The sequence below is a fragment of the Pongo abelii genome, chromosome 2 (assembly GCF_028885655.2).
Source record: "Pongo abelii isolate AG06213 chromosome 2, NHGRI_mPonAbe1-v2.0_pri, whole genome shotgun sequence".
NCBI classification, from domain to species: domain Eukaryota; kingdom Metazoa; phylum Chordata; class Mammalia; order Primates; family Hominidae; genus Pongo; species Pongo abelii.
Window position 1 is genome coordinate 144516331 of NC_085928.1, and position 22545 is coordinate 144538875.

Consider the following 22545-nt stretch of genomic DNA (forward strand, 5'->3'; position numbering starts at 1 on the left):
TGTTTCCTTTGCAATTTCTATGTCTTTAATCATACTGTCCGAAGCAATGATTATTTTTTCTTTCTTTCTAATAGTTACATCTCTAATTTCTGTTTCATTTCTTATTGCCCTGGTCTGATCTTTGAGAAGTGTAAAGCGTTAGTGAAGGGGAATAAGATTATTTCTCTCTAATTTTAATGGGACTGCCTTTTGTTGTTTCATCAATAAGAATTGTGTAGGTTTAAAGTAGAATACTAGGAAGAAAATAACACATATTAACTTGAAAGAATAGTAAAGAAGAATATATATGTTTGGAAATAAGCATATTGTTTTCCTTGTTGATCAACTGACATGAAATTTTGATTACTATTAATGAAAACATATGAAACTATATTTCAATTTTAGGATCAACCTTAGGCATGTTGAATGTTGTGTTTTGTTTGTTTGTTTGTTTTAGACAGAGTCTCGCTCTGTCGCCCAGGCTGGAGTGCAGTGGCACGATCTCGGCTCACTGCAAGCTCTGCTTCCTGGTTCACGCCATTCTCCTGCCTCAGCCTCCCGAGTAGCTGGGACTACAGGCACCTGCCACCACGCCGGGCTAATTTTTTGTATTGATGAGGTTTCACCGCGTTAGCCAGGGTGGTCTCGATCTCCTGACCTCGTGATCCGTCCGCCTCGGCCTCCCAAAGTGCTGGGATTACAGGCGTGAGCCACCGCGCCCGGCCTGTTATGTTTGTTTTACAGTACTCTTGTTTAATGCTCACATCTGCATTAATATGTAAATTTCTCTCTCTCTCGTTTTTTAGTTACATTGCCACATTTTGTTATAAGATTTTTACTAACTTCATAAAATGAACTAGACAGAATTTTATGTTTTTTAATTCATGAGGCAGTTAATATAGCATGGAATTATGTTTCTTAAAAATTTGAAGAAACCCACTTGTAACACTACTCGGTCTTGGAATCTTTCTCAGATGTAAACTTTGGTAGTTTTGAAAAATTCTCTCCTCATAATTGACCTCTTAAGTTTTTATTTGTTCTTGTGTCACAATTCGATAATTTACGTTTTCTAGAAAAAGTATTCAATTTGCTGGGATTTTTCAATTCATGAGCACAGTGCTATATAGAAAGGTTTTTAAACAGAAGACAACACTGTCTGTTGTTGTATCCCCTTTCTTATTACTTGTGTTATTTATTTTCTCTCATTCTCATTATTTATAACAATAATGCAGAGAACATTGCATTTAAATGGGTTTTATCACTCACCTCCAGCTTCCTCATTCTCAAATTCTTCATTTGGATTCATTACTCAGTAGGGTGGAGTGTGTTTTCAAGTATTATGTTTTTTCTAAAATCATATGTTATAATTTTAGAGCTTATGTGTATCTTGAAGTGTGTTTGTTGCTCCACATTTAGACAGTGTGTTGGTCAAGTATAAAATGTCTGGCCACAATCATTTTCTGCAAAACTCAATAGATATTGTCCAATGTGTTCTGTTCTTGCCTTTGTGAGATGACGGGAGGCTAGTCCTTCATTGGTAATCTGGTTTCTTCTTTTACTTTTTCTGCTGCCTGAATACTTGTTGATTTTTAAAAGTGCTTTTGGATAAATATGAGGGCTTTCAAACATAATGTATTAAGATGTATTAAGTTGTTTCTGTGTGTGTGTTTGTATGTGTGTGTTAACAAGAGTAAGAGATTAATATGTTCAGTATGATGAGAAACAGGCACTCTTACTGCCTTAAAATACATCTCCCATGGAGTACAGCAGTTTTTCTCATCCTCCGCATTACTGAAATTTTGGTCTGAATAATTCTTTGTTGTGGGGAGCTGTCCTGTGCATTGTAGAAGATTTAGCAGCATCCTTGGCCTCTATTCATTAGATGCCAGTAGCACCCCTTCTCCTCACGTTGTGACAGCCAAAATATCTCCAGAAATTGTTAAATATTTCCTTGGGTTGGGGGTTGGTGCCAAAATCACCCCCTGTTGAGAATCACTGCAACAGAAGGTGGCCTGACTTGTATTTTTTTATGTTTAGAACTTAGGCGCAGAAATAGATCATTTCCACTGTTTTATTTCAAGTTTGCTCTGTTTCAGGCAAAAATCCATTTGTGTGCCTCAGTTTATGTTTTTAAATTTCACTTTCATGACCTAATAATTGATGGAAATCCCTGAAGGTTCTAGGACTGTGTCAATTTGTAGTATATGCAGGCTTCAAGTTTTTACTTCTAGTTTTTACTGGTATTTTAGTGGGAATCTGGGAGAAACTGTGTCAGGCATTGCTGTCTAGCCACTATTTTATACCATTCTTCTTTTTATGTGAATTTTCTCACCCTGTGCATGTTTATACTTTAAACTCTTTAAAAAATAATTCCTGTTTCTTAGGATAATAGTTGAATATATATTTTGGTATTTTAGGTGAATATATCACTGGTTAAGATTATAATCTGGGATGAACAATGAAGTACTTTATTTTGGGCCAAACTGAAAAGGGGCCCCGCTGTAACTTTAAATACATGTGATCAGCTCTTCCAGACACCACCAACACTTGGTTCAGGCCACACGTGGTAATGATGGCTGAGCTGAGCTATCAGCTTACAGTTTCTACCTAGTCAATTCTGAAACCAGGCAGTGATGAAAATCCCCTCTAAATGCAAAGAAGTGTGAGACTCAGTTGAGGCATGGTGTGAAAACAGTTTGGCTGCATACCCTTTGCCCAACTTCATCTCAAGAGACTCGGGAAAAATATAGAAACACCTCCTTTCCATATTGTTTATTTTCATGTCACAAACTGTTGGGTGGAATGAAAACAGGGCTCTAGTGTTGCTCTAGTTGTGAAAATACAACTTTTACTTCTTCTGTTTTAATCCCAGAGAGGGGAAGTTCCAACTAATCTGCTAAAGCCACCTTCTTTAAAACCTTTCAACCACGTGGTTTAGAAACACGGATGGACGTCGCCAGAATTTAAAAGTGTGCTAGTTCCCAGCCAGAGCAGAGCACGTGTCTAGGGGCTCCCTTTTCATCTGGTCTCCCTCCATCCTACACCGGGGGGTTGTCTAGCACCTTCTTCCTTCCTGTTGTAGTGGGCCCACTTCGGAAATGGCAGCTTTTCATTTCTTAAATTAATTTCTATTTTTATTAAAGTAATGGATTAAACAATTCCATGAGTACCAAAAGGAAAAAATCAGTTTCCTGATCATCTCCCCTACCCCATTCTTTTCCCTAACACTTCTTATCTGTTTCTTAGATATACTCCCATTTTTTGAATTGTATGCTTAATGTGCTTTATTGATGTCAATTTAGACATTGTCTTTTGGCTTCCCTTTATCAATGCTGAGGATTTGGATCTCTTGCCCCTTTCTATATTTTTCCTCTTCTCTTATTTTGCTAATATCTATTACTATATGTATTATATATTCATGTGGTAATTATATATATATGATTTTTGATATCTACATATGTATAATACAGAATGTATATTTGTTCACTTTGTTAACATATATTTACAACTTTTTTGTTAAATCTAGCATGTTTAGATTATTATATCTATACAACCTTCCTTCCTTCCCTCCCTCCCTCCTTCCTTCCTTCCTTCCTTCCTTCTCTCTCTCTCTTTCTCCCTTTCTCTCTTTCTCTGTTTCTTGATGGGGTCTCACTCTGTAGCCCTGTCTGGAGTGCAGTGGCCTGGTCTCAGCTCACTGCAACTTCTGCCTCCTGGGCTCAAATAATCCTCCTGCCTCAGCCTCCAGCGTAGCTGTGACTGCAGGTATACACCACCATGCCTGGCTAATTTTTGTATGTTTTGTAGAGACAGGGTTTCTCCACATTGTCCATGCTGGTCTTGAACTCCTGGGCTCAAGTGATCTGTCTGCCTGGATCTCCCAAATTGCCGGGATTATAGGCATGAGACACTGCATCCAGCTGCAACTATTTTTCAATGCTTAGCCAAGTAGAGTTACATTGTTATTTTCTTTCTCTTGTACTTTTTTCCATAAAGCCAATCAAAATTCTATAATAATAACAAATATTATTTTCTAAATGCTCAGATGGTTCAGATCATCTCCCAACTCCTTCCTGAAGTCCTCTCTTCAAAAGTATGCTTGAAAGGTAAATATTTTGTATCCTCACTTCTCTGAAAATACGATTATTCTACCCTTATATTTTGTTGATTGGCTGGGTATGATGTCTAAGTTAAAAATCATTTTTCCTCCAGAATTTGAATACATTGATTTGGCTTCTTCTGCTTGTCAGTGCTGCTGTTGGGATAGCCAGTGACATTTCGATTTTCCTTATTTTGTTTTTGGGTTTGGTTTGATTTTCTTCTTTGGAAGCATTTAAGTTCTTCTCTTTTATCCCTGAAATTCTGAAATTTCATGTTTCTCCTTCTTCTTCTTCTAATACTCATTGCCTGGGTACCGCACAGATATTTCAGTCTGGAGTTTGATGTCCTTTTATCTGATAAAATTTATTCTGGTGCTTTTTGGATAACTTCTATGCATTTCACCAGTTATCTTTCTCAAACTTTTGTTAGTAAGATATGAGACTTCTCAGATGGATTCTTTTTTTTTTTTTTTAAATCTCTTTTCTCTTTTCTATCTCTGATATTTTTGTTCTTTTTTTAGGTCATTTCTCCTACTTCATCATAAAACTATTTTATTGATTTGTTTTTATATTGGCTTTTATTTTTATTTCCTAAGACATTTATTTTCATAGCATCCTGTTTTACTTTCATGAGTGCAATATTGTTCCATCTCTCTGAGGATATTTACTCTAGTTTTAGACATTTTCTTCAATTATCTGCCTTGCTTCTTTTTCTTCTGAATCCTCTGTTTGTAGGTTTTGTTACCTCAGACTGCAGGCTTAAAAAATTGTATCTGAGCACCCAGGCCATCTCTTCATATTTTAGTGTGAGGCACTGAAAGGTGATCAGCGGCTCTATGTGAGTGGCGGGGGCTGATTGATAAATGGGTCCCATTGTTGGGTGGTGAGATGGCAAGATGATCAGTGCACTGAAGTTAGTATCCAGAGGTCTTTTCTCAGATGCCTTACAATTTTTAAGGAGAAGATTTCTCTAATCACTGAATTTTATTTATTCATTTGGTTGGGGCATGCTCCATCCCCTACTTCCCAGAACTGTGCTTTTGAGTTCCAGTGACAAAGAAACTCATGTAGCCCCTCCAGAGACATGAAAATTGTGGCCATTTCTCAAAGTCAGTGTCTACTCCTCTCTTCAAAAATGTATACAGACCTCTTGTGTGCTGAGTATTCCTCCCAGTGCTCTTATGTCCAGGGGTGGTTTACACCTTTTCTCTTCTTTATTGTCATTGCAATGGGATTCCAAAAAGCAGCAAAGAGAAACATGTTTGAGTCAGAGCTTTGAATGTAGGTGACATTGGTGGTAAAAGTCCATCTGCCTGAAGAATGACTAGCACTATGAGCAGTGACCACCATAACAGCTGATGGACTTCAATGCAGGATTCAGTTTGTGTAGGGATAGGGCAGCATGGGGGAATTCCTTTTCTGCCAATGTGACAGTCAGCGTAGATTCTGGAATCGTTTATGGTGGGTTTGGCTTAAAGACAGAGAGACAGTCTCAGAGAACCCAGGCCATGGTCATCCTGAAGAAAGGGTAGCATGCACCTTGTGTGGAAGGTCAGCTCCTCTTGGGGGCCCATGCCTTGCTTTTACAGCTAATAGAGTCTCCAGAATCAACCAGTCAACCCACACCTGTAGGAAACACATAGGCAGCTGCTCTCTCTGATATGTGTATTCATTCATTCTCAAACCTCCTGACTCTAAAGTGGGGAAATGTTTCAGCTTTCTGGGGCCTGTGGCTGTGAAAAATAAAATGTACACATGCATTTGGAGAGTCTAGGAAAGTTACCACTGTTCATTGAGGACCTACTGTGCACAGGCATAGCACTGGGGATTCCACAGAGGTAAATTCTTCGTAATGGATTTTGATAGCCTCCAAGGAAGATGGGAGATAACTAGAGCTATCTTTAAGGATATGCAGGGTAGTATCTTAAAAAATGAGAAATTGCAGTTTCTGAATAAATTGTTTGCAAATAGGTTGAGAGGCAGAACCAGGAAATGAAGACTAATAATATGTTAGCTCTTTTCATATTGCATGGAGAAGGCACCATCCAAGTCCAATGTACCCCTGCCCTGGCCTCTGAAAGCTGAATAATGTGTCACAGATTCAGAGAATTTTGTTGCCGGAAGGGGCCCCAGAGGTTCTAGCAAAATGCCTCCTTTTGTAGATACTGCTGCAGAGGAGCTATTGTGCTGCACGCTCTCCCTCACACCATTAGTGTCAAACCTTCGTCAATATTTAAACATTCATTATTCAGAATTTCATTTCTCTGCTTCTCTTTTTTTTTAAACTCTGAGAAGGAAAGAAAAACAAGGTTAGCAACTGTATCCTGTATTTCTTCAGGAAAGAAATGAGCCACTTCAAAGCTGAGCTGATTTACTGGATAAATATATATTTAGGCATTTGGGGACTTTAAATGTATATGATTTACCAGAGAAATAGGGGGCATCCTTCAGAATCCACTATGCAAAGATATATTGACACAATTTCAACTGTATGGTTATGTCTCTGATAAATCAGCCTGCCTCCCTCAGACCTTCATGGTCCGCTGGAGATAAAATATGCACCTCCCGTTCAGGGAGGGCAAGGGGCAGGCGGACTTCAAAGTACAGCCGGGTCTGCCTTGGAGGATCTCACACGGAAAGGTCCCATGCAGCACCAGAGGCTCGATATGGGAATCACGTGTGAGGGCTGCAGGCTCTTGACTGTGCATCTGTAAACAGTTTCTGACTGCTCTGAGAGGCAGGTGCTGTTTGCCTGGGGGAGGATTAGAGGCTGAAAACCCATGCAGGAAACTGGACAGGTGGATTGTGATGAATTGATAGCTAAATCTTGCACTTTAGTGCCTAGACAAGATTCGGTCTCAAGTCACAGCCGCAGGGACTCTGAACAAGTCCTGCCATGTGGCTCTGCCTGGGGTGCCCTGCCAAGGCAGCTGTCATGGCTCCCAGAAGCAGGCGCTTTCTAAGGTCTGCAGCTGGAGGCCTATGAATGCTCAAGCAGGTGGGGGCCCCAGCCTGTAGCTGACTTGTAAGTGCAACACTTTATTGCCTGGGTGTAGACCCTACAGGATAGCCTCTGCCTGTAGGAACTGAATAGGATGCACAGCCAGAGGAAGGAGGACAGTGGACAAGGAGGCTGTCATCTGGAGCTGAAGAAGGATACAGAGAAACCTTGAGTATGAAAGGCGGAGAAGAAAGCTGAGTGCTCACATGCTACCCAGGCTGGAGTAATCTTCTTGCAGTGCACTCCTTTCTACTGCCAGCTCATAGCCATTTCTAGGGCCAGCTTCCTCCGTTGCTACATTCCAATCTCATGCTTCTAACTCAGTGGAGTTTTGGAGTCACATGGCCTTAGCCTGGGGTTCTGCTGCCCACACGAATTGGGGATGGGTTATGCCAAACAACTCCTCTGCTTCCTTCTCCTGTCCTGCATCCATCACTCCTTGGGGAGGCTGCACCGAAACCTGCCATTACCCCTGCTTAGGGGTCTTGTTTCCCTTGTCCACAGGGCTTCACCTTCAGCCTTTTTCCACTGAAAGAAACTGGCTTCTACCCACAGAGTTGAGATTCTGCTGCCTACTTCCACAGAAGGAGAAGGTAGACTTGCACAGGGGAAAAAAGAACATTCTCTTATTCCAAGCCAGTATTTACAATAATTACATGCAATGGTAAATGGAATTGGGAAAAGTGAATTACCTTTAATTAGGGAGTCTTTTATACTTAAAGTACATCCTAGGGAGCACATCCCTGGGTAGAGGAGGAGGCTGAAATCCAGCGTGTTCTGTTTTGGGGCTTGGAATCCCACCAGGACCCTCCTGCTCATGAGCACAGTCCCTCTCATACTCATTTGCATGGGTCTGGCTTCTGTTTCTGGGAAATGCTGGACAGCTGGAGACCTACTGTCCACTGGCCTTGAGATACTACTCCAGCGTCTCCTGCCACTGCACATATACTTGCATGATGCATTAGTCATAGACCATTCCATAGCATATGAGCTTGTGGCAGGGTCAGGTGACTGGCCCATGTGGAGGGCTGTCTGTAACATGCCAGCACTGCTATACCACCAAAAAGACAAGTTTGGTCCCTAGGGTAGTTGGCTCATGGGATTTGCCAAAGTATCTGGTCTAGCCAGGTCCCCAGGTTTGAGGAAAAGAGGGGCATAAGTGTATGGAAATCCTCTTTGGAGCTAACATTCATTTATCTATCTCTCCATTCATTTTTCCTTCCATCCACTTGTCTCTCCATCCATTCACTATTTCCACATACATCCACTTAGTACTCTCCAGTGGCTGCCAGGCTTTAGTCTAAATACTGAGGACAGAGAGGTAAGAAGCCGCTTCTGACCCCAGGAGTCTATGGTTGGGTGGGAAGACAGAGGAGGCTGTTGGCATAGGTAGCACAGCAAGGCCGGTGAGGCGCTATCTCTGGAGGACTAGAGCCTCAGGCCCATATCATAACTACTGGGGGAGGGTGATGCCAGAGAGGACTGAGGCCAGTGCAACCAAGCAGCTGGGGGTTGCTTGAATTGGACAGGGAGAAAATTAATCAGGGAAGTGGTGGAATTGGCATATACCCATCCAAACCGGTCAGGATGGAGGAGGCAGGCCTGCATGGCCTGTGAGGTCAGCTGACCCCTCACTGTTTTCCCATTCTGTGTTGTCTTTGCCATGTGGGTGCTCTGCAGTGTATAGGCTACTGTGCCCTGAGACTGAGAGAGATGGGTACCTGCAGGCTTGCACAGTTCAAGTGTTGCTGTCTTCTACATTAACTTCACCCTTCAGACCTGTGGAGGGTCCTCCTAACTCAGCCACTGTGAAAGTGTGATTGATGGGTGTCCTGGCCTTCATCTTCTTCTGAACCATTGTATAAGCATGGGATAGGTTCCTTAACCTCTGTGATCAGTCAGGTCCTATGTCTATTTAGGATATTTCTAGAATATCTAGCAGCTAGATCAGCTAGGTCCACAGGCAGCTAGTTCAGGAAACCCAAATATGGAAACTGTATCTTGATCTGTGGACGGTAGCAGTGGACTGATGTGGCTGGGTTCCAGGGCTGCAGAGGTTTACAAAAGCGAGCAGTGGGGCTTGACGAGCAGTCCTGATGTGGCTATTAGGACAGCTTTCTGCTCTCCTGATTGATTGATTCAGGCAGCCGAGTGTCAGGCCAAGTGGGCAGGACCAGAGCAATGGGGTGGTAACTAGACTACAGAGTTGATAAATGGATTGTTGTTCTTTAATCAGGCATTCTCTCAAGACATGGGGAACATCTTGACCTGGGATATCGCCACCCTCACCCCAGGCCCGGTAATGAGAGAGTTAGCACATGCTGAAGAGCTAGAGTAACTGCTCAGGCTTGGAAGCAAAACAGAGGGTTTTCTGTGCAGCAAATCACTTTGAAACTAAATCTCCTTACTCCAGATGCATTCTGAAAATGAAAAGTCTGTTCTTTGTTTCAAATCTCCAAGAGACAGGAAGAATACTGGGATCAGACTCTGGCCTCTGGGGAGGATTTGACAGAATGCTCCCTGGTCTTGGCCTTGAAAACTGGAGGAGGTTCAAATCCTCAGGGAGACGTCCCTTGAGGACAAATGCTTTGTACAGGAAAGCGCTCGTTAGGTATGTACTGGAGAAAATGACTGGTTTTGCATGAATTTGGCTTTTAAAGGTCACTAGCATTAGCTCCCAACATAAAAACACTGGAAGGGATTTAGAAATCACATAGACCAAGTCCATTTGACAGAAGGGGAAACTGGGGTCCAGAGAGTTTAGGTGACTTGCCTATGACCAGGGACACCATTGATTTACCATCTATCTCCCCACCGCCCATCAGTAATGCTTTCTGTGTAATGGTAGAAAAGGAGTAAATGAACCAGCTAAAAGTTTGCATTGTATCTCAGATTCACTTTGGATAAAAGTCTTATTACTGAACAAGCCAAGAGGTACAAGATTGAAATGTGGATTTTACATTTCCTGGAGGTTTCATGATTTCTGCATTGAGTGGGTACAATTAATCTATGTTCTTTGAGTGGTGAATTTTATTAAACCAGGTTTTCTCTGCCTCCTCAGACACTGACTGGTTAAATGACTTACAAAATAAACTTGCAGGAATTCTGCAGTTAGTGTTAGAATTGGTGTGCCCCATATTAGGCTCTACCCTTTTCTTATCACAGTCATTGTTTACCTACCAGATCTCCCACCAGATCTCCCAACCTAAGAGCCGCAGGAACATGTGGGCTTATCACAGAGCTCAGGTGTGTCCCCTTCCTGCAAGTACGCTTCTCCCACTATCCTCACCGGAGTAAGGTGTGAGGGGCAAGTTAGCTATTTGTAGCTCCAGTGAATAGTCCAAGCTCCACTGGGGTAGCCTCCCTAAGTCCTGCTTATATAACATGTGTGAGTTTACTTTTCACCCGTGGTGGGGTAGGAATGACAGAAAATTCTTTGACACATATCCAAAGGAGAGATGGTGCCCATTTCTCCTCCCTTTGAATCTGGGCTGGGCTGTGATTATTTTGACCAATGGACTGTGGCAAAAGTAACACTTTACCAGTTCCAAGTCTTGCCTTTAACAGCATGTGCTGCTTCCTCTTTGGTCAGTTCATGCCCTGAGTAAACATGTAAGTCCTGCTCCTCTGCAAGAGAGGAGTATTTAGAGAATCCCTGAAACTTCAGGGAGAGAGAGATAGGCCCAGTCTGGCAGCTGACCCTGTCAAGGTGCCAGGCTGCTGAGTTGGACCATTTTTGCTCCTCCAGGCCCCCCAGCCACCAACTGAATACACTGAGTGACAGTAGTCCATGCTACATGGAGCAGGAGAATTCCTCTGCCAATTACCAACCTCTGTCTGAATTCCTGACCTGCAAAATCTTTGTGGATAACAAAAATTTGAGTTTGGAGTCAAGTTTCTTGGGTTTAAATCCACACTCTGCCACTTACTTGCTGTGTGTTCTCAGGCAAATGCTGTTCATCTCTGAACCTTGGTTACACCATCTATATCTGGGGTAATACTACTTTCCTTTCAGGAGATTCGAGATACATACACTATAATGTAGTATAAAGGGCCTGGCATATAGTAGGTGTGCAGTAAGCCCAAGCTGATCTTTGGAATTTTCTCAGCCACCCAGAATTCTATCAGGCAGGGGTATCTTAGGAATAGCTCCCCACATGCAGTGTGACATCCTCAGAGCAGCCTGGCTTGTCCTCTTGGGGACCTACAGCATTGGGAGGGATGCGCCATGCAGAGACACAGAGCCCTGGGGCTGGGGGGCATTTGGTAAAACAGGCCCAGCCCCGACCTGCAGGAGTGTGGGACTGACCCTGGATTTGTAGATGAGACACACCTGCGTTCACATGCGTGTTTGTGTGCCCTTGCACAGACATGTGCACCCATCAAAGGGAAGGAGAAGGGGCTACTGTTGAGGATGTTCAGCCCAATAAACATGGCTGTGAGGGGTCCTGAAGCCAGGAGTTGTGAGAACTCAGGGAATCATGTCACAGCCCTGGCAGGTCACTGCTCTGCCCGGCCTCAAAGATACTGCAAGAGAAAGCTCTTTCTAAACTGTAAAGCATTCTATGTGTGCAAGGTATTATTCTTAATAGCGTGACAAGGAGGAGGAGGAGATAGAGGAAGTGGATGAGGAGAAATCCGCCTGAATCCGCCTGATAACAATTTTACATCTATAATTCCTTCCCCTTCCTACCACATCGGAATTTTATGGGGGATTAGTGAGCGTCCAGCTGCAGAAGGCCTGGAGCCCCTTAGGAAAGGCTCAGCTAGGACTTTATTTAATGAATCCCCTTAGAGGGGATTTTCTTTTGTGGTGGAAAGTTCCCTGCTGGTAAAGGATATATTCCACCACCTGGGGCCTCTTCCCTGGGCTCCTGTAAACCAGAAGAGCAGGGATGCATCCGCTCTGCAGTGTGTAGTGGTGGGCGTGCTAGCCAACATACTGAGAACTTTCAGCCTGCTATTCTATTTTCTCTCTTCTTGTTTTTGCCTCAGAGAGAATAGCTCCCAGTGCTTTCAACCCCCCAGTCTTCCCCCAAACCATAATGTGGTACTCCCTGGAGTTCACTTGTCTGGCTCAGTACCACTGGGATGCTGGGAGGCACAGTGTCTGGGGGGCCTTCTGTGACCTGTGGAAATGTGAGCTGTGATGCTGGTGTTCATGGCCTTCCTGTAAAGATACTTCCTCACATGGAGTTCCTCAAATGCAGGTATTCCAACTACACTTGTGCAAAGAACCCCATGGTCTCACTCTCTCCTGACAGCCCTGAGCAGGTTCACCCCTATGAAAATGAAAAGGAAGGTCCAGACTGCTGAGTACTATGGGCAAGAAGGTAGAGACTTGAAGCGTAAGATTTGAGACCCCAAATAGGATAGGGTTGCTAGCTAAAATATAGGATGCCAAGTTAGATTTGAGTTTTAGATAAACAATGAATGCTTTTTTAGTATAAGTACGTCCCTGTTTTAGTCATTTTGTGCTGCTATAACAGAATACCACAGACTGTGTAATTTATAATAAACAAAAATTTGTTGACTCATGGTTCTGAAGGCTGGGAAGTTTAAGATTGAGGGGCCACATCTGGGGAGGGCCTTCTTGCTGTGTCATCCCATTGTGGAAAGCAGATGGGCAAAGGGAGGGCACCTGCACACATGAGAGAGAGAGAGAGAGAGCACACACAAGAGGGGACTGAACTCGTGCTTTCATTTATTTTCTGAGACAGGGTCTCACTCTGTCAGCTAGGGTGGAGTACAGTGGCATGACCATGGCTCACTGCAGCCCCGATCTCCTAGGCAGTCCTCCCACCTCAGCCACCTGAGTAGCTGAGACTACAGGCCTGCACCACCATGCCAGCTAATTTTTTAAATAACTTTTTGTAGAGACGAAGTTTTGCCATATTGCCCAGGCTGGACTCGAACTCTTAGACTCAAATGATCCAACTGCCTCAGCTTCCCAAAGTGCTGGTACTATAGTATGAGCCACCATACCCGGCCTCATCTTTTTATAGGGAACCCACTTCTGTGATAATATCCTTAATCTGTTCATGAGGGCAGAGCCCTTATAGCCTAATCACGTCTCATTTGGCCCCACTTCTCAACACTGTTACATTGGGAATTACATTTCTAAAATATGCTTTTCAGGAGACACATGCAAACCATAGCAGTCTCAAATTGATTTTACACAAAGAACAGTATTTTAGTATAAGTATGGCCCACGAAATATTTAGGACATACATATATGAGCATATGAAAAAAAAATTCACTGTTTGTGTGAAATTCCAACTCAACTGAGTGTCCTGTATTTTTATTTGCTAAATCTAGCAACCACCCTGCTGAGGAGGGCTGCCCCTCCTGCAGTGCTGGTGGTCTGGGTCTTGCTTACTGAGCTGAGTTTGTTGAGTTTGCAAGGCAGCCTTCACTGGGCTGATTGTTTCCTCTTGAAAAATTCACTTGCACTGAGGTTGGTGACTCTAGGTAGGTAAGGTGCTGCCTTATTATCTGGTCTGTCCAAACAGCAAGCTCATTATCCAACTGATCACAAGAAAATTCTCGTGACTCATCCTCTAAGACCTCTTCCTAAAGCATGTATTTATTTATTTATTTATTTATTATTATTTTTTATTTTTTATTTTTTTTGAGACAGAGTCTCCGTCTGTCGCCCAGGCTGGAGTGCAGTGGCGCAATCTCAGCTCACTGCAACCTCCACCTCCCAGGTTCAAGCGATTCTTGTGCCTCAGTCTCCCGAGTAGCTGGGACTACAGGCATACACCACCATGCCTGGCTAATGCTTTGTATTTTTAGTAGAGACAAGTTTCACCACATTGCTAAGGCTAATCTTGAACTCCTGAGCTCAAGCAATCCACCTGCCTCAGATTCCCGAAGAGCCTGGATTACAGGTGTGAGCCATTGTGCCCGGCTCTTAAAGTATTTAAACAGCTCCCTATATCAAACTGCAAATGCCAGAGTATTGAATTTAAGGAAGTCCACTCCTAGGATTTTATTTTCTTGTGGATATCTTACACACATATCAAATAATAATAATAATAATGTGGGATATCTGAGCCCCTAAATACAGTTTGGTACTTTTTTCTGTAATCTTCTGTTAGAAAGCCAGGTTCAGGCTTAATCAAGGCTGGAATTGGGGTCTCCATCATTCCTAAATCTCAATTTCAGAGTGAGAAGCCCTCTGTGAGAAATGTCTGTGGGCCCGATGCCTTCCTGGGGTAGAAGCCTGGAGTGAAGTCTCTCCCCAGCTTCAGCTCTTCTCTCTTCCTCCCTGTACCTTTCCATACCATCCTCTCTGCTTTGACTATCGAGGAGCAGGCCTCACTGACCTCCCTGTCAGGTAATCACCTGTCACCTGTCTCTGTGTCTGGTTTGTGACTCCCTGAGGATTCCTTGCACCTGGTGCTCCTTCCTCTCCTCCACGTAAGGTCCTGCTCCATCCTGATACAGACATTCCTAAGATGTATTCCTTTAGCAGAAGATGTTTGCATCCATAGGAATGCAGCTGCCTCTTCCGTGGATGACACCTTCACAAATTCTTTCCCACGTTAGTTCTTGGGAAGGAAGAAGCAGGACAGAAGCTGACCTGCCTATTCCCTGAAGCCTGGAGGTAAGAGGTCAATGAAGGAGAGGCACTGAGGTCAGGCCATGTTGGCCTCTCAGTGATCTTCACACAGCCCTGCCATGGAGCCTCCTGAAGACTCCACTCTTTGCAGGTCTGAATGTCGGGGCTGGGCTAATGAGAGAACAAATAGGACAGGCACTGATTAGCAGGCAGAGTTTGTATAATCAATGTCCAGAACCATACATTTATCAGAAAATGGATTCTAATTAAAACTAAATTTGGCTCACTTACAAATGACTAACTTAAGGGGAATAAAAAGATTTGCCTCTATTTGTTGCAGCTCGCCAGGATGTGAAGGGGCAGACGTTTCTGTGTATGTCACAAGCATAGTGGGAGAATCCTGATGCTTTGTGGGGAGTCTGGTGGCTGCCTTGTTACTGTAGCAGATAAAGGGAATGGAAGTCATCAGAAGGCAAGACCGTCTCCTGAGGGTTTGCAAGTGTGGCCAAGCCATGCTTTCCTGGCAGAGAGTGGCTCTGTCTACATCTGCCCTGAGGGACCAGTCCCTGTGGGTAAAGGCCAGTATCCGGTCCTCAGCAAGCAGAGCAATTTCAGCTCTTCTTTGCAGCACACTGTGTGCTGCTGACTAGCATGCTGCAAAGAAGAGAGGTTAAGAACACCAGCTTCATGGTCAGAGAGAACCAGTTCATAATCCCAATTCTGCTTACTTATTTTTGACTGTTTAATATGGAGCCCACTGCTTCACCTCTCTAGGTCTTAGTTTCCTGGCCTTAAATGGAGGCAAAATTATACTTGTTTTATAGGGTTGTTGGAAAGGTTAAACAAGATACCATAGGCAAAGGTCTCAGCACAATGTCTATTCTTGAGCAAATGCTTAATAAATGACACTGATTGTTCTTAGAAAACATACTAACTAGGTCTTTAATATCCTAACATATTTGATTGTTTTTAAAGCGGTGTCTTTAAAGCTAAAATAAGCTGCCTACTCATTTTGAGTACATATGAGTATTCTTAGCTGATGCATTATAGTATAGAAATGTTTTTTCCAAATTTTTTTCTTCCATAGTTTCACCTTTTGTATTTTCTTTGTTTGAGGCTTTTAATGTTTTCAGGCATCTCAGAATCAAGGCTGAGTATGAACAAGATAGGTTCCGGAGATGCCTGAGAAGTGCCGAGGAATTTAATGCTGCTGTAGCATAGTGATGGTCAAAGTGTGCCTACAGACCCCTGGGAGATCCTGTCAGGGTGATCTACAAGGTCAGAACTATTTTCACAATAACACTTAGAGATGCCATTGCCTGTTTCAGTGCATTGACATTTGTGTGGATGGTGTGAAAGCATTGATGAGTAAAGCTTTGTTCTATCTGGCTGTGAAACCAGTATTGCAATGACACCAAAATGCACTAGTAGTCATTGTTATCCTTTACACCAGTCACTGAAAAAAAAAAAAAAAAAGGAAAAGAAAAAGAAAGCAAATTTTGCTTAAGAATGTCTGATGAACTAGTAAGGTTGTGTTTGATTAAGTCTTTATCCTTGAATCCTTTTGACATTCTGTGTGATGAAATGGTAAGTTCAAATAAAATACTTTTGCTGCATACTGTGGTATCATAGTTGTTGCAAGGAAAAGCACTCATGTGATTGAGTTCCAAGCTGAACTAGCCAATTCTTTTCATGGAATATTATTTTTCCTGAATAACAATAAACATACACAACCTGTGGGCATTCAGACTTGGATATTTGGAGGATATTTTCTTGAAAATAAAAGGAGTGAGTTTATCACTCCAAAGCAGACAACTGAAAGTGTTTGTTGCAAATGATTAAATTTGAGTTTTCAAGTGAAAATTGGAGCTTTGGGAAACTTGACAGCTTCCCACTATTTAAGAGCTGATATTAATGAATATGGGTTTTCCCATATTCATTATTTCCCAATGTATGACGTGACCAAATCAAGCCAGAGGTAAAAGTTCCATTGGAAGTTCAAAATAGATAAATGTATTTTAATGCAATATTAATGCAAAACTTTCATTGACTAGGTTTAAGATTCCACATTGCAACTTAACTTATTGAGTTTTGTTGTAGTAGCAAAGAATATTCCCAATTATCTGAAAGAGCTATTACAGTTTGTTTCCGTTTTTCAACTACATATATATGTAAGATGAATTTTCTTCATGTAATTTAACCAAAATAACTTATTACATCAGGCTCAGTCTGGAAGCAAAAGTGAGGCTATAGCTGTGTTCTACTGAACCAGGCATGAAGAGATTTGCAATGCTGTAAAACCCAGTTTTCTCGCTGTTTTATGAAAATAGTTATTTTTCATAAAAATATGTTCTGTGTTAATATGTAATGTGTTTATTATTGGAGTCTGATAATTTTCAAGAGTGAAAAGAGCCATGAAACCAAAAAAGTTTGAGAATTGCTGCTCTAGCAAGTGCTATGTTCTTTCTAAACTATAGCCCTTGCTACGTTGTATTGTCATTGTCGCATGTGAGCTTCTATTACTAGCTGGTCACCCAAGCTCCTTGAGGATCTCTTCTTCTTTTTGTTGGTATCCATATCAACCAGCACAGGGCAGTATATGTTTGGTAAATATTTAATGAATGGGATAATGCATGTTTGATCGTCTTAACGTCTATAAGAATTCCTCTTGGCCTACAGGATTACCTGAAATAATATCAGGTTTCGACAGAGACTCTACCGTGCAAGAGACCTGGTTCCCATTTATATCTACCCCTTGGTGTCTGTGTATTTGGGCAAGTTATACAATTTCTAGTCTAAGATATTAATCCTTCAATTGAGAAATACAAATTCCCCAGTCCCAGGCGAGACTAATTAAGTCAGAAATTCAGGGGGTGGGGCCGAGCAATCTGTGTCTTAACAAGCTCTCCAGGTGATTCTGATGTCCCCTAAAGTTTGAGAACTTCTGTGCATCTTTTATTCTCCTCTAACATGGGAAATATAACCCTTACTCTGTGAGTTACTTGCAGATTACATGAGATGATACACATAAAACGCTTAGTGACAATGCCTGAACACTCAGCAGTACCTATTCTTATTGTAAAAGGCAAGGAAACACAGACTATTTTTTATTTTACTGAACTCTTTCCTTGCCCACAGCCACAGCCCCTTGTTCACATTCTGTGGCCCTGAGCTTGATGTAATGAGTCTGACTGAGTTGGAGAGAGAAGTGGAGGGACCCAGGAAGCTGAGGAGGATAGTGTGTGGCCAAGGCCCCGAGGCTTATGTTTTCTCTCCTTGATGAAAGCCTGTTAGCCCAGCAGGTTCACTTCTCCTACATAGTGAGGGACAGCACACAACAGTCCAATGAACTCAAAAAAGGCCCTGATGGAGGGAGAGAGAGGAAAAGAAGTGACAGCTTAGTGAGAGGTCGAGAGAGGAGAAATGCTGGGCAAATTAGAGCAAGTAACCTTTGCAGATGGCAGCTGGGGAAACAGAAGGTGAGAAACTGTCATTCCAAATTGCAACTTTCATAAAGAGAATGAATCAGTACCTTGGCAGACAGGTGCCTGAGTTTCCCAGTGTCATACTCTCTAGCCTGGCTTATCAGAGGACCCATTCCCGTGACCCTATTAAAGGTCCATTGGCATCTGCAAGTCTTCTTGTTAATTGGAAAAGCATCGAACTGCACAGCCAGCAAAAGCCCATTGAGGATTCAGGGCCTCTGCAGGACTGACTGACCTATTAACTGCTTCCCTGCCTGCAGCCCTCAGCTTTATGTACTCAGAGGTCCCCGAGGCTGTATGCTTTCTCTGTAGCGCATTGATTCACTCATTCATCTACTCTGTTTATTCATTCATTCACTCATTCATTTCTCTGTTTATTTGTTTCTTCCCTTGACAAACATTTACTTACACCCTTGTGACAGTTTCTTTTTACTGTAGGCCAGTGCTTCTAAAACAGAAGAAGTTTTCCATCCTTCCCTCTTGGGATATTTGGCCATGTCTGGACACATTTTGGTTGTCAAAACTGGAGAGTATATTGACAAATAGTGGGTGGAGATGATGCTGTTACACACCTTAAATGCACAGGACAGCCCCTCCCCCCACAACAAATAGTTATGTGACCCCAAATGTCAATAGTGTCAAGGTTGAGAAACCCTGCCATAGATGAAAGATGGACATTTGTGAGTTACAAAGGGATTGAATAGGCAGTGGAGAGAGCAGATATTGACCACACTGGCGAGATGGGCAGTGAAGAGCTAGAGACAGTGGAGTGATGGCTCAAAAAGGAAGCACAGGGAAACTGAAGGGTGCTCTAAGAGTCAGTGGAGGGCAAGGGTGGAGGTGCTAGGAAGGAGGAGGGAAGGGAATCCTCCCTTAGTCCCTTTTCTGTCTGAGTCTCTTTCAAGTCTTAAAAAAAATACTTTTTCTTTCTTTTTTTTTTTTTTTTTTTTGAGATACGGTCTCACTCTTCCAGGCTGGAGTGCAGTGGCACCATCACCAACATCATGGCTCACTGCAGCCTCGACCTCCTGGGCTCGGGTGATTCTCCCACCTCAGCCTCCCCAGTAGCTGGGACTATAGGTGTGTGCCACCATGCCTGGCTGTTTTTTGTAATTTTACTAGACATGGGGTTTCAGCATATTGCCCAGGCTGGTCTTGAACTTCTGGCCTCAAGCAGTCTGCCTGCCTAGGCCTCCCAAAGTGCTGGGATTACAGGCATGGGTCATTGCACCCTGCCAAAAATACTCCCCTCTTACCAAGGTCCCATAAATTAGATTTGAAGCAGATGTCATGAAGCATTAGGGAGCAGAATAGCCAAGTCATCACCACACCTGCCCCTTGTGTATGCACATGCTGGCATCTAGCCATGTCTGGCATGCAGTGGGCACCATGTTCCTGGGTCTACCTCCATACTAGGGCTGAGTGGCCTTTGCTAAAGGGCCACTGTGGCTTCTGCTTCTTCCAGCTTTGCACCTCATCCTATGAGTGTCTGTTTCAGGAGATGCTAGAACAACTCAAATGCCCAACCAATAGTCAGTTAATTCCTGCTTGCTTCATCTGTGGGCTTTATTGCTAAGCACACATTGCTGGTGTGTGTGAGGATCTGTAGAGCTGGGAGTTCTAGCCCCTGTGGATGCTTCCTTACAGCCTCAGAAGTGGTCTATCTATTACCCTATAGAAGGTGCCTTTGGCCATCATGGTCCACTGGCTTTTTTGGGATCTAAGTGGAGCTGCCTATTCTGCAAACACTGCCTTCTGTTTCCTCCTTCCCCAACACTGGGCTGCATCCATCATTGAGCAGGTGAGTTAGAGAGATGCCTTGCCATTGAGATTTTTTGCCGTCTTTAAAAGCACCTCCTTGCCTGAATCTTTGAATCAGATTACATCTTTAAGCCACTTAATGTGTTCTGATGATCTATTGCGTAACAAATGCATTGGCTAAAAACAACGTCAATCATGTCATTATTTCTCACAGTTCTGAGAGTTTGCTGGGCTCAGCTAGGCACTTCTTGCTCACCTTCTTTTGTGCAATTGCAGTCAGATGATGGCTGAGGCTGGGGTCATCACAAAGGCTTCTTCACTCACAGATCCGATGGTTGATGGTGGCATCAACTGAGAACTCAGCTGGGGCTATCTTTCAGAATACCTACACCTGCCCTCTCCCTGTGACCTGGGCTCCCTCACAGCATGGTTGCTGGATTTCAAAAGGGAGCATCCCAAGAGACAGGAATTGAATGCCACCAGTTTCTTAAGGCCTTGGCCTAGAAACTGGCATACCATAGCTTCCATTATATTAGGTTGGTTAACCATTTACAGAGCCCAGATTTAAGAGAGGAGACATTGACCCCACTTCTGGAAAGGAGAAGTATCAGGTACTTTGGGGACCAGGTTTTGATACCTCTTTATAACATGTGATCAGAGAAGTCCTGAGCACCAATTTTGTGTCGGTTTCTATGTGAGGACACAGGTGACAAAACCAGGCCTCCTGCCCATGAGGAATGCACAGCTTGTGGACTAATTTCTGGACCTGTGAAGTCTGTGCTCTTGAGTGTTTTTCCTGTTGGAAACATAAGGTAGGGAAAAAGTTGGCTGGTCCCTGATGTTGCTCTCCTTTATGTTTCCAGTGGTACCCCGGGACCCTGAGGAGCCAAGGCATTTTCTTTGAAGTTTAAGGTCATGTGCAGTTCATTTTCTGTTGCTGGCATCCAAATTGATATAAATCATTGACTAAAGGCAAGTTAGAGGAAATGATATAGAGATACATTCAAGACAGCATGTATACATGACTAATGTAGATGGCTGATTGAGGGGATTTTCTAGGATTAGATTACGCATGATTTTGCTTTATTTGATGACTTTAGATCCTAACCTTTGAGTTGGATGTGACTATCTTGAAAATGTAATGACCACCTACAGCCACTGTTATTCTGTAAAAGTCACCTTGATCCCCATGCCCCAAATGGCAAGGACATAATGTACAGCATAGTTCTTTAAATTAAAATAAACTTATATATTTAAAAAATATATTGCATTTGTCATATTTTTGCCATCATATTTCAGACACTGACAAGTGTTGTGGGCATTGTCTTCCTGGTGCTCATCCTCTTCGTGTGGGAAGGTGAGTGGCTTTTGATTACCAGGGCCTGGTTTCTGCTTCTTGCTGCTTTGGGCATGATATGGTTTGGATGTTTTGTCCCCTCCAAATCTCATGTTGAAATGTGACTTCCAATGTTGGAGGTGGGCCTAATAGGAGGTGTTTGCGTCATGGCGCTGGATCCCTTTTGAATGGCTTGGTGCTGTCCCCATGGTAATAAGTGAGTCCTCACTCTGAGTTCAGGTGAGCTCTGGTTGTTTAAAAGAATGTGGCACCTCCCCTATGCTCTCTTGCTTCCTCTCTTAGCCATATGCCTCCTCCCCCTTCACCTTCTGCCAGGATTTTGTAAGCTTCCTGAGGCCTCACCAGAAGCAGATTGCAGTACCATGCTTCCTGTACAGCCTGCAGAATCGTGAGCCAACTAAACACCCTTTGTGTGTGTGTGTGTGTGTGTGTGTGTCTGTGTGTGTGTTTAAGAATGCAGGTTTAATAGGCGAAAGAAAGAGAAAGGAGAATAGCTCCTTCTCCTGCAGAAAGAGAGGGGTACCCAAGTGGGTCTTCCCTAAACCTCCTTTTTTAAAATATAAGTTACCCAGCATTAGGTATTTCCTTATGGCAACACAAACAAACCAACACAGGACCTTACCTCATTTCATGAGTATTTGCCTCAGATCCACTGGTAGGAGATAATAGAATAATTCAAATGTCCAGCCACCCATCATATCTAAGAGTCCTTCTATCCCTTACTTTCTGGGGCTCTGTTATCTTACCTTTGAGAATTGCTATAAGGAAGGGAAATAAGAAATCCAACAAGCTAGATTGGCAGGGTCATTTCATTCTAGCCCACCTTTACTCTGGGCCTGGGCGCTAACCACCTTCCAAAGTTTATTTATTTTTTCTTAGAAAACTTAAAGCAAGACAAAGGCACAAAGGTGATTATTTCCTAATAATAAATCCCCCAAACTCCTTCCTATCACTCTATTAATAACTTATTCCTTGAAGGTTTCCTCTCTGAAATTTAGGAATGGCTCAAGCAAGCTGTCATCCTTCTAAATGGTTTCTGATCATAGCTTCAAGATTGATTAGTAACTGCTCTCCTATTTCTCCCCACCTGGAGGCATCTTTGAGAGCAACATGCTGAAAAGATGACAACAGCAGGACCTAAGGAATTCATAAATGGCTTTGACTGCGTGGGTTTTGATGAGGCAATATGGAAAATGATTGCATTAAGTATTGCTATTTATTTACTTGACTTTGTACAGGACAATCAATTTTTTCACGTTCCATGCCTCTTGTCAGGAAGTTAAACGGCAGAGGAG

At 42.9% G+C, this 22545-nt stretch overlaps 1 protein-coding gene across 3 annotated transcripts in view; it reads left to right on the top strand.

The window, feature by feature from the left end:
• Positions 1–22545, top strand: part of EPHB1 (EPH receptor B1) — a 446794-nt gene that overhangs the window by 222656 nt on the left and 201593 nt on the right. Inside the window, exon 1 of one of the 3 annotated variants that reach the window (XM_054552662.2) lies at positions 13767–15925. The exons of the other annotated variants lie outside the window; for them this stretch is intronic. Coding sequence (XP_054408637.1) covers positions 15871–15925 — 55 coding nt within the window. The 5' untranslated portion in view covers positions 13767–15870. Of the gene's footprint in view, positions 1–13766; positions 15926–22545 lie in introns of those variants that run through there. 3 annotated transcript variants of the gene reach the window in all.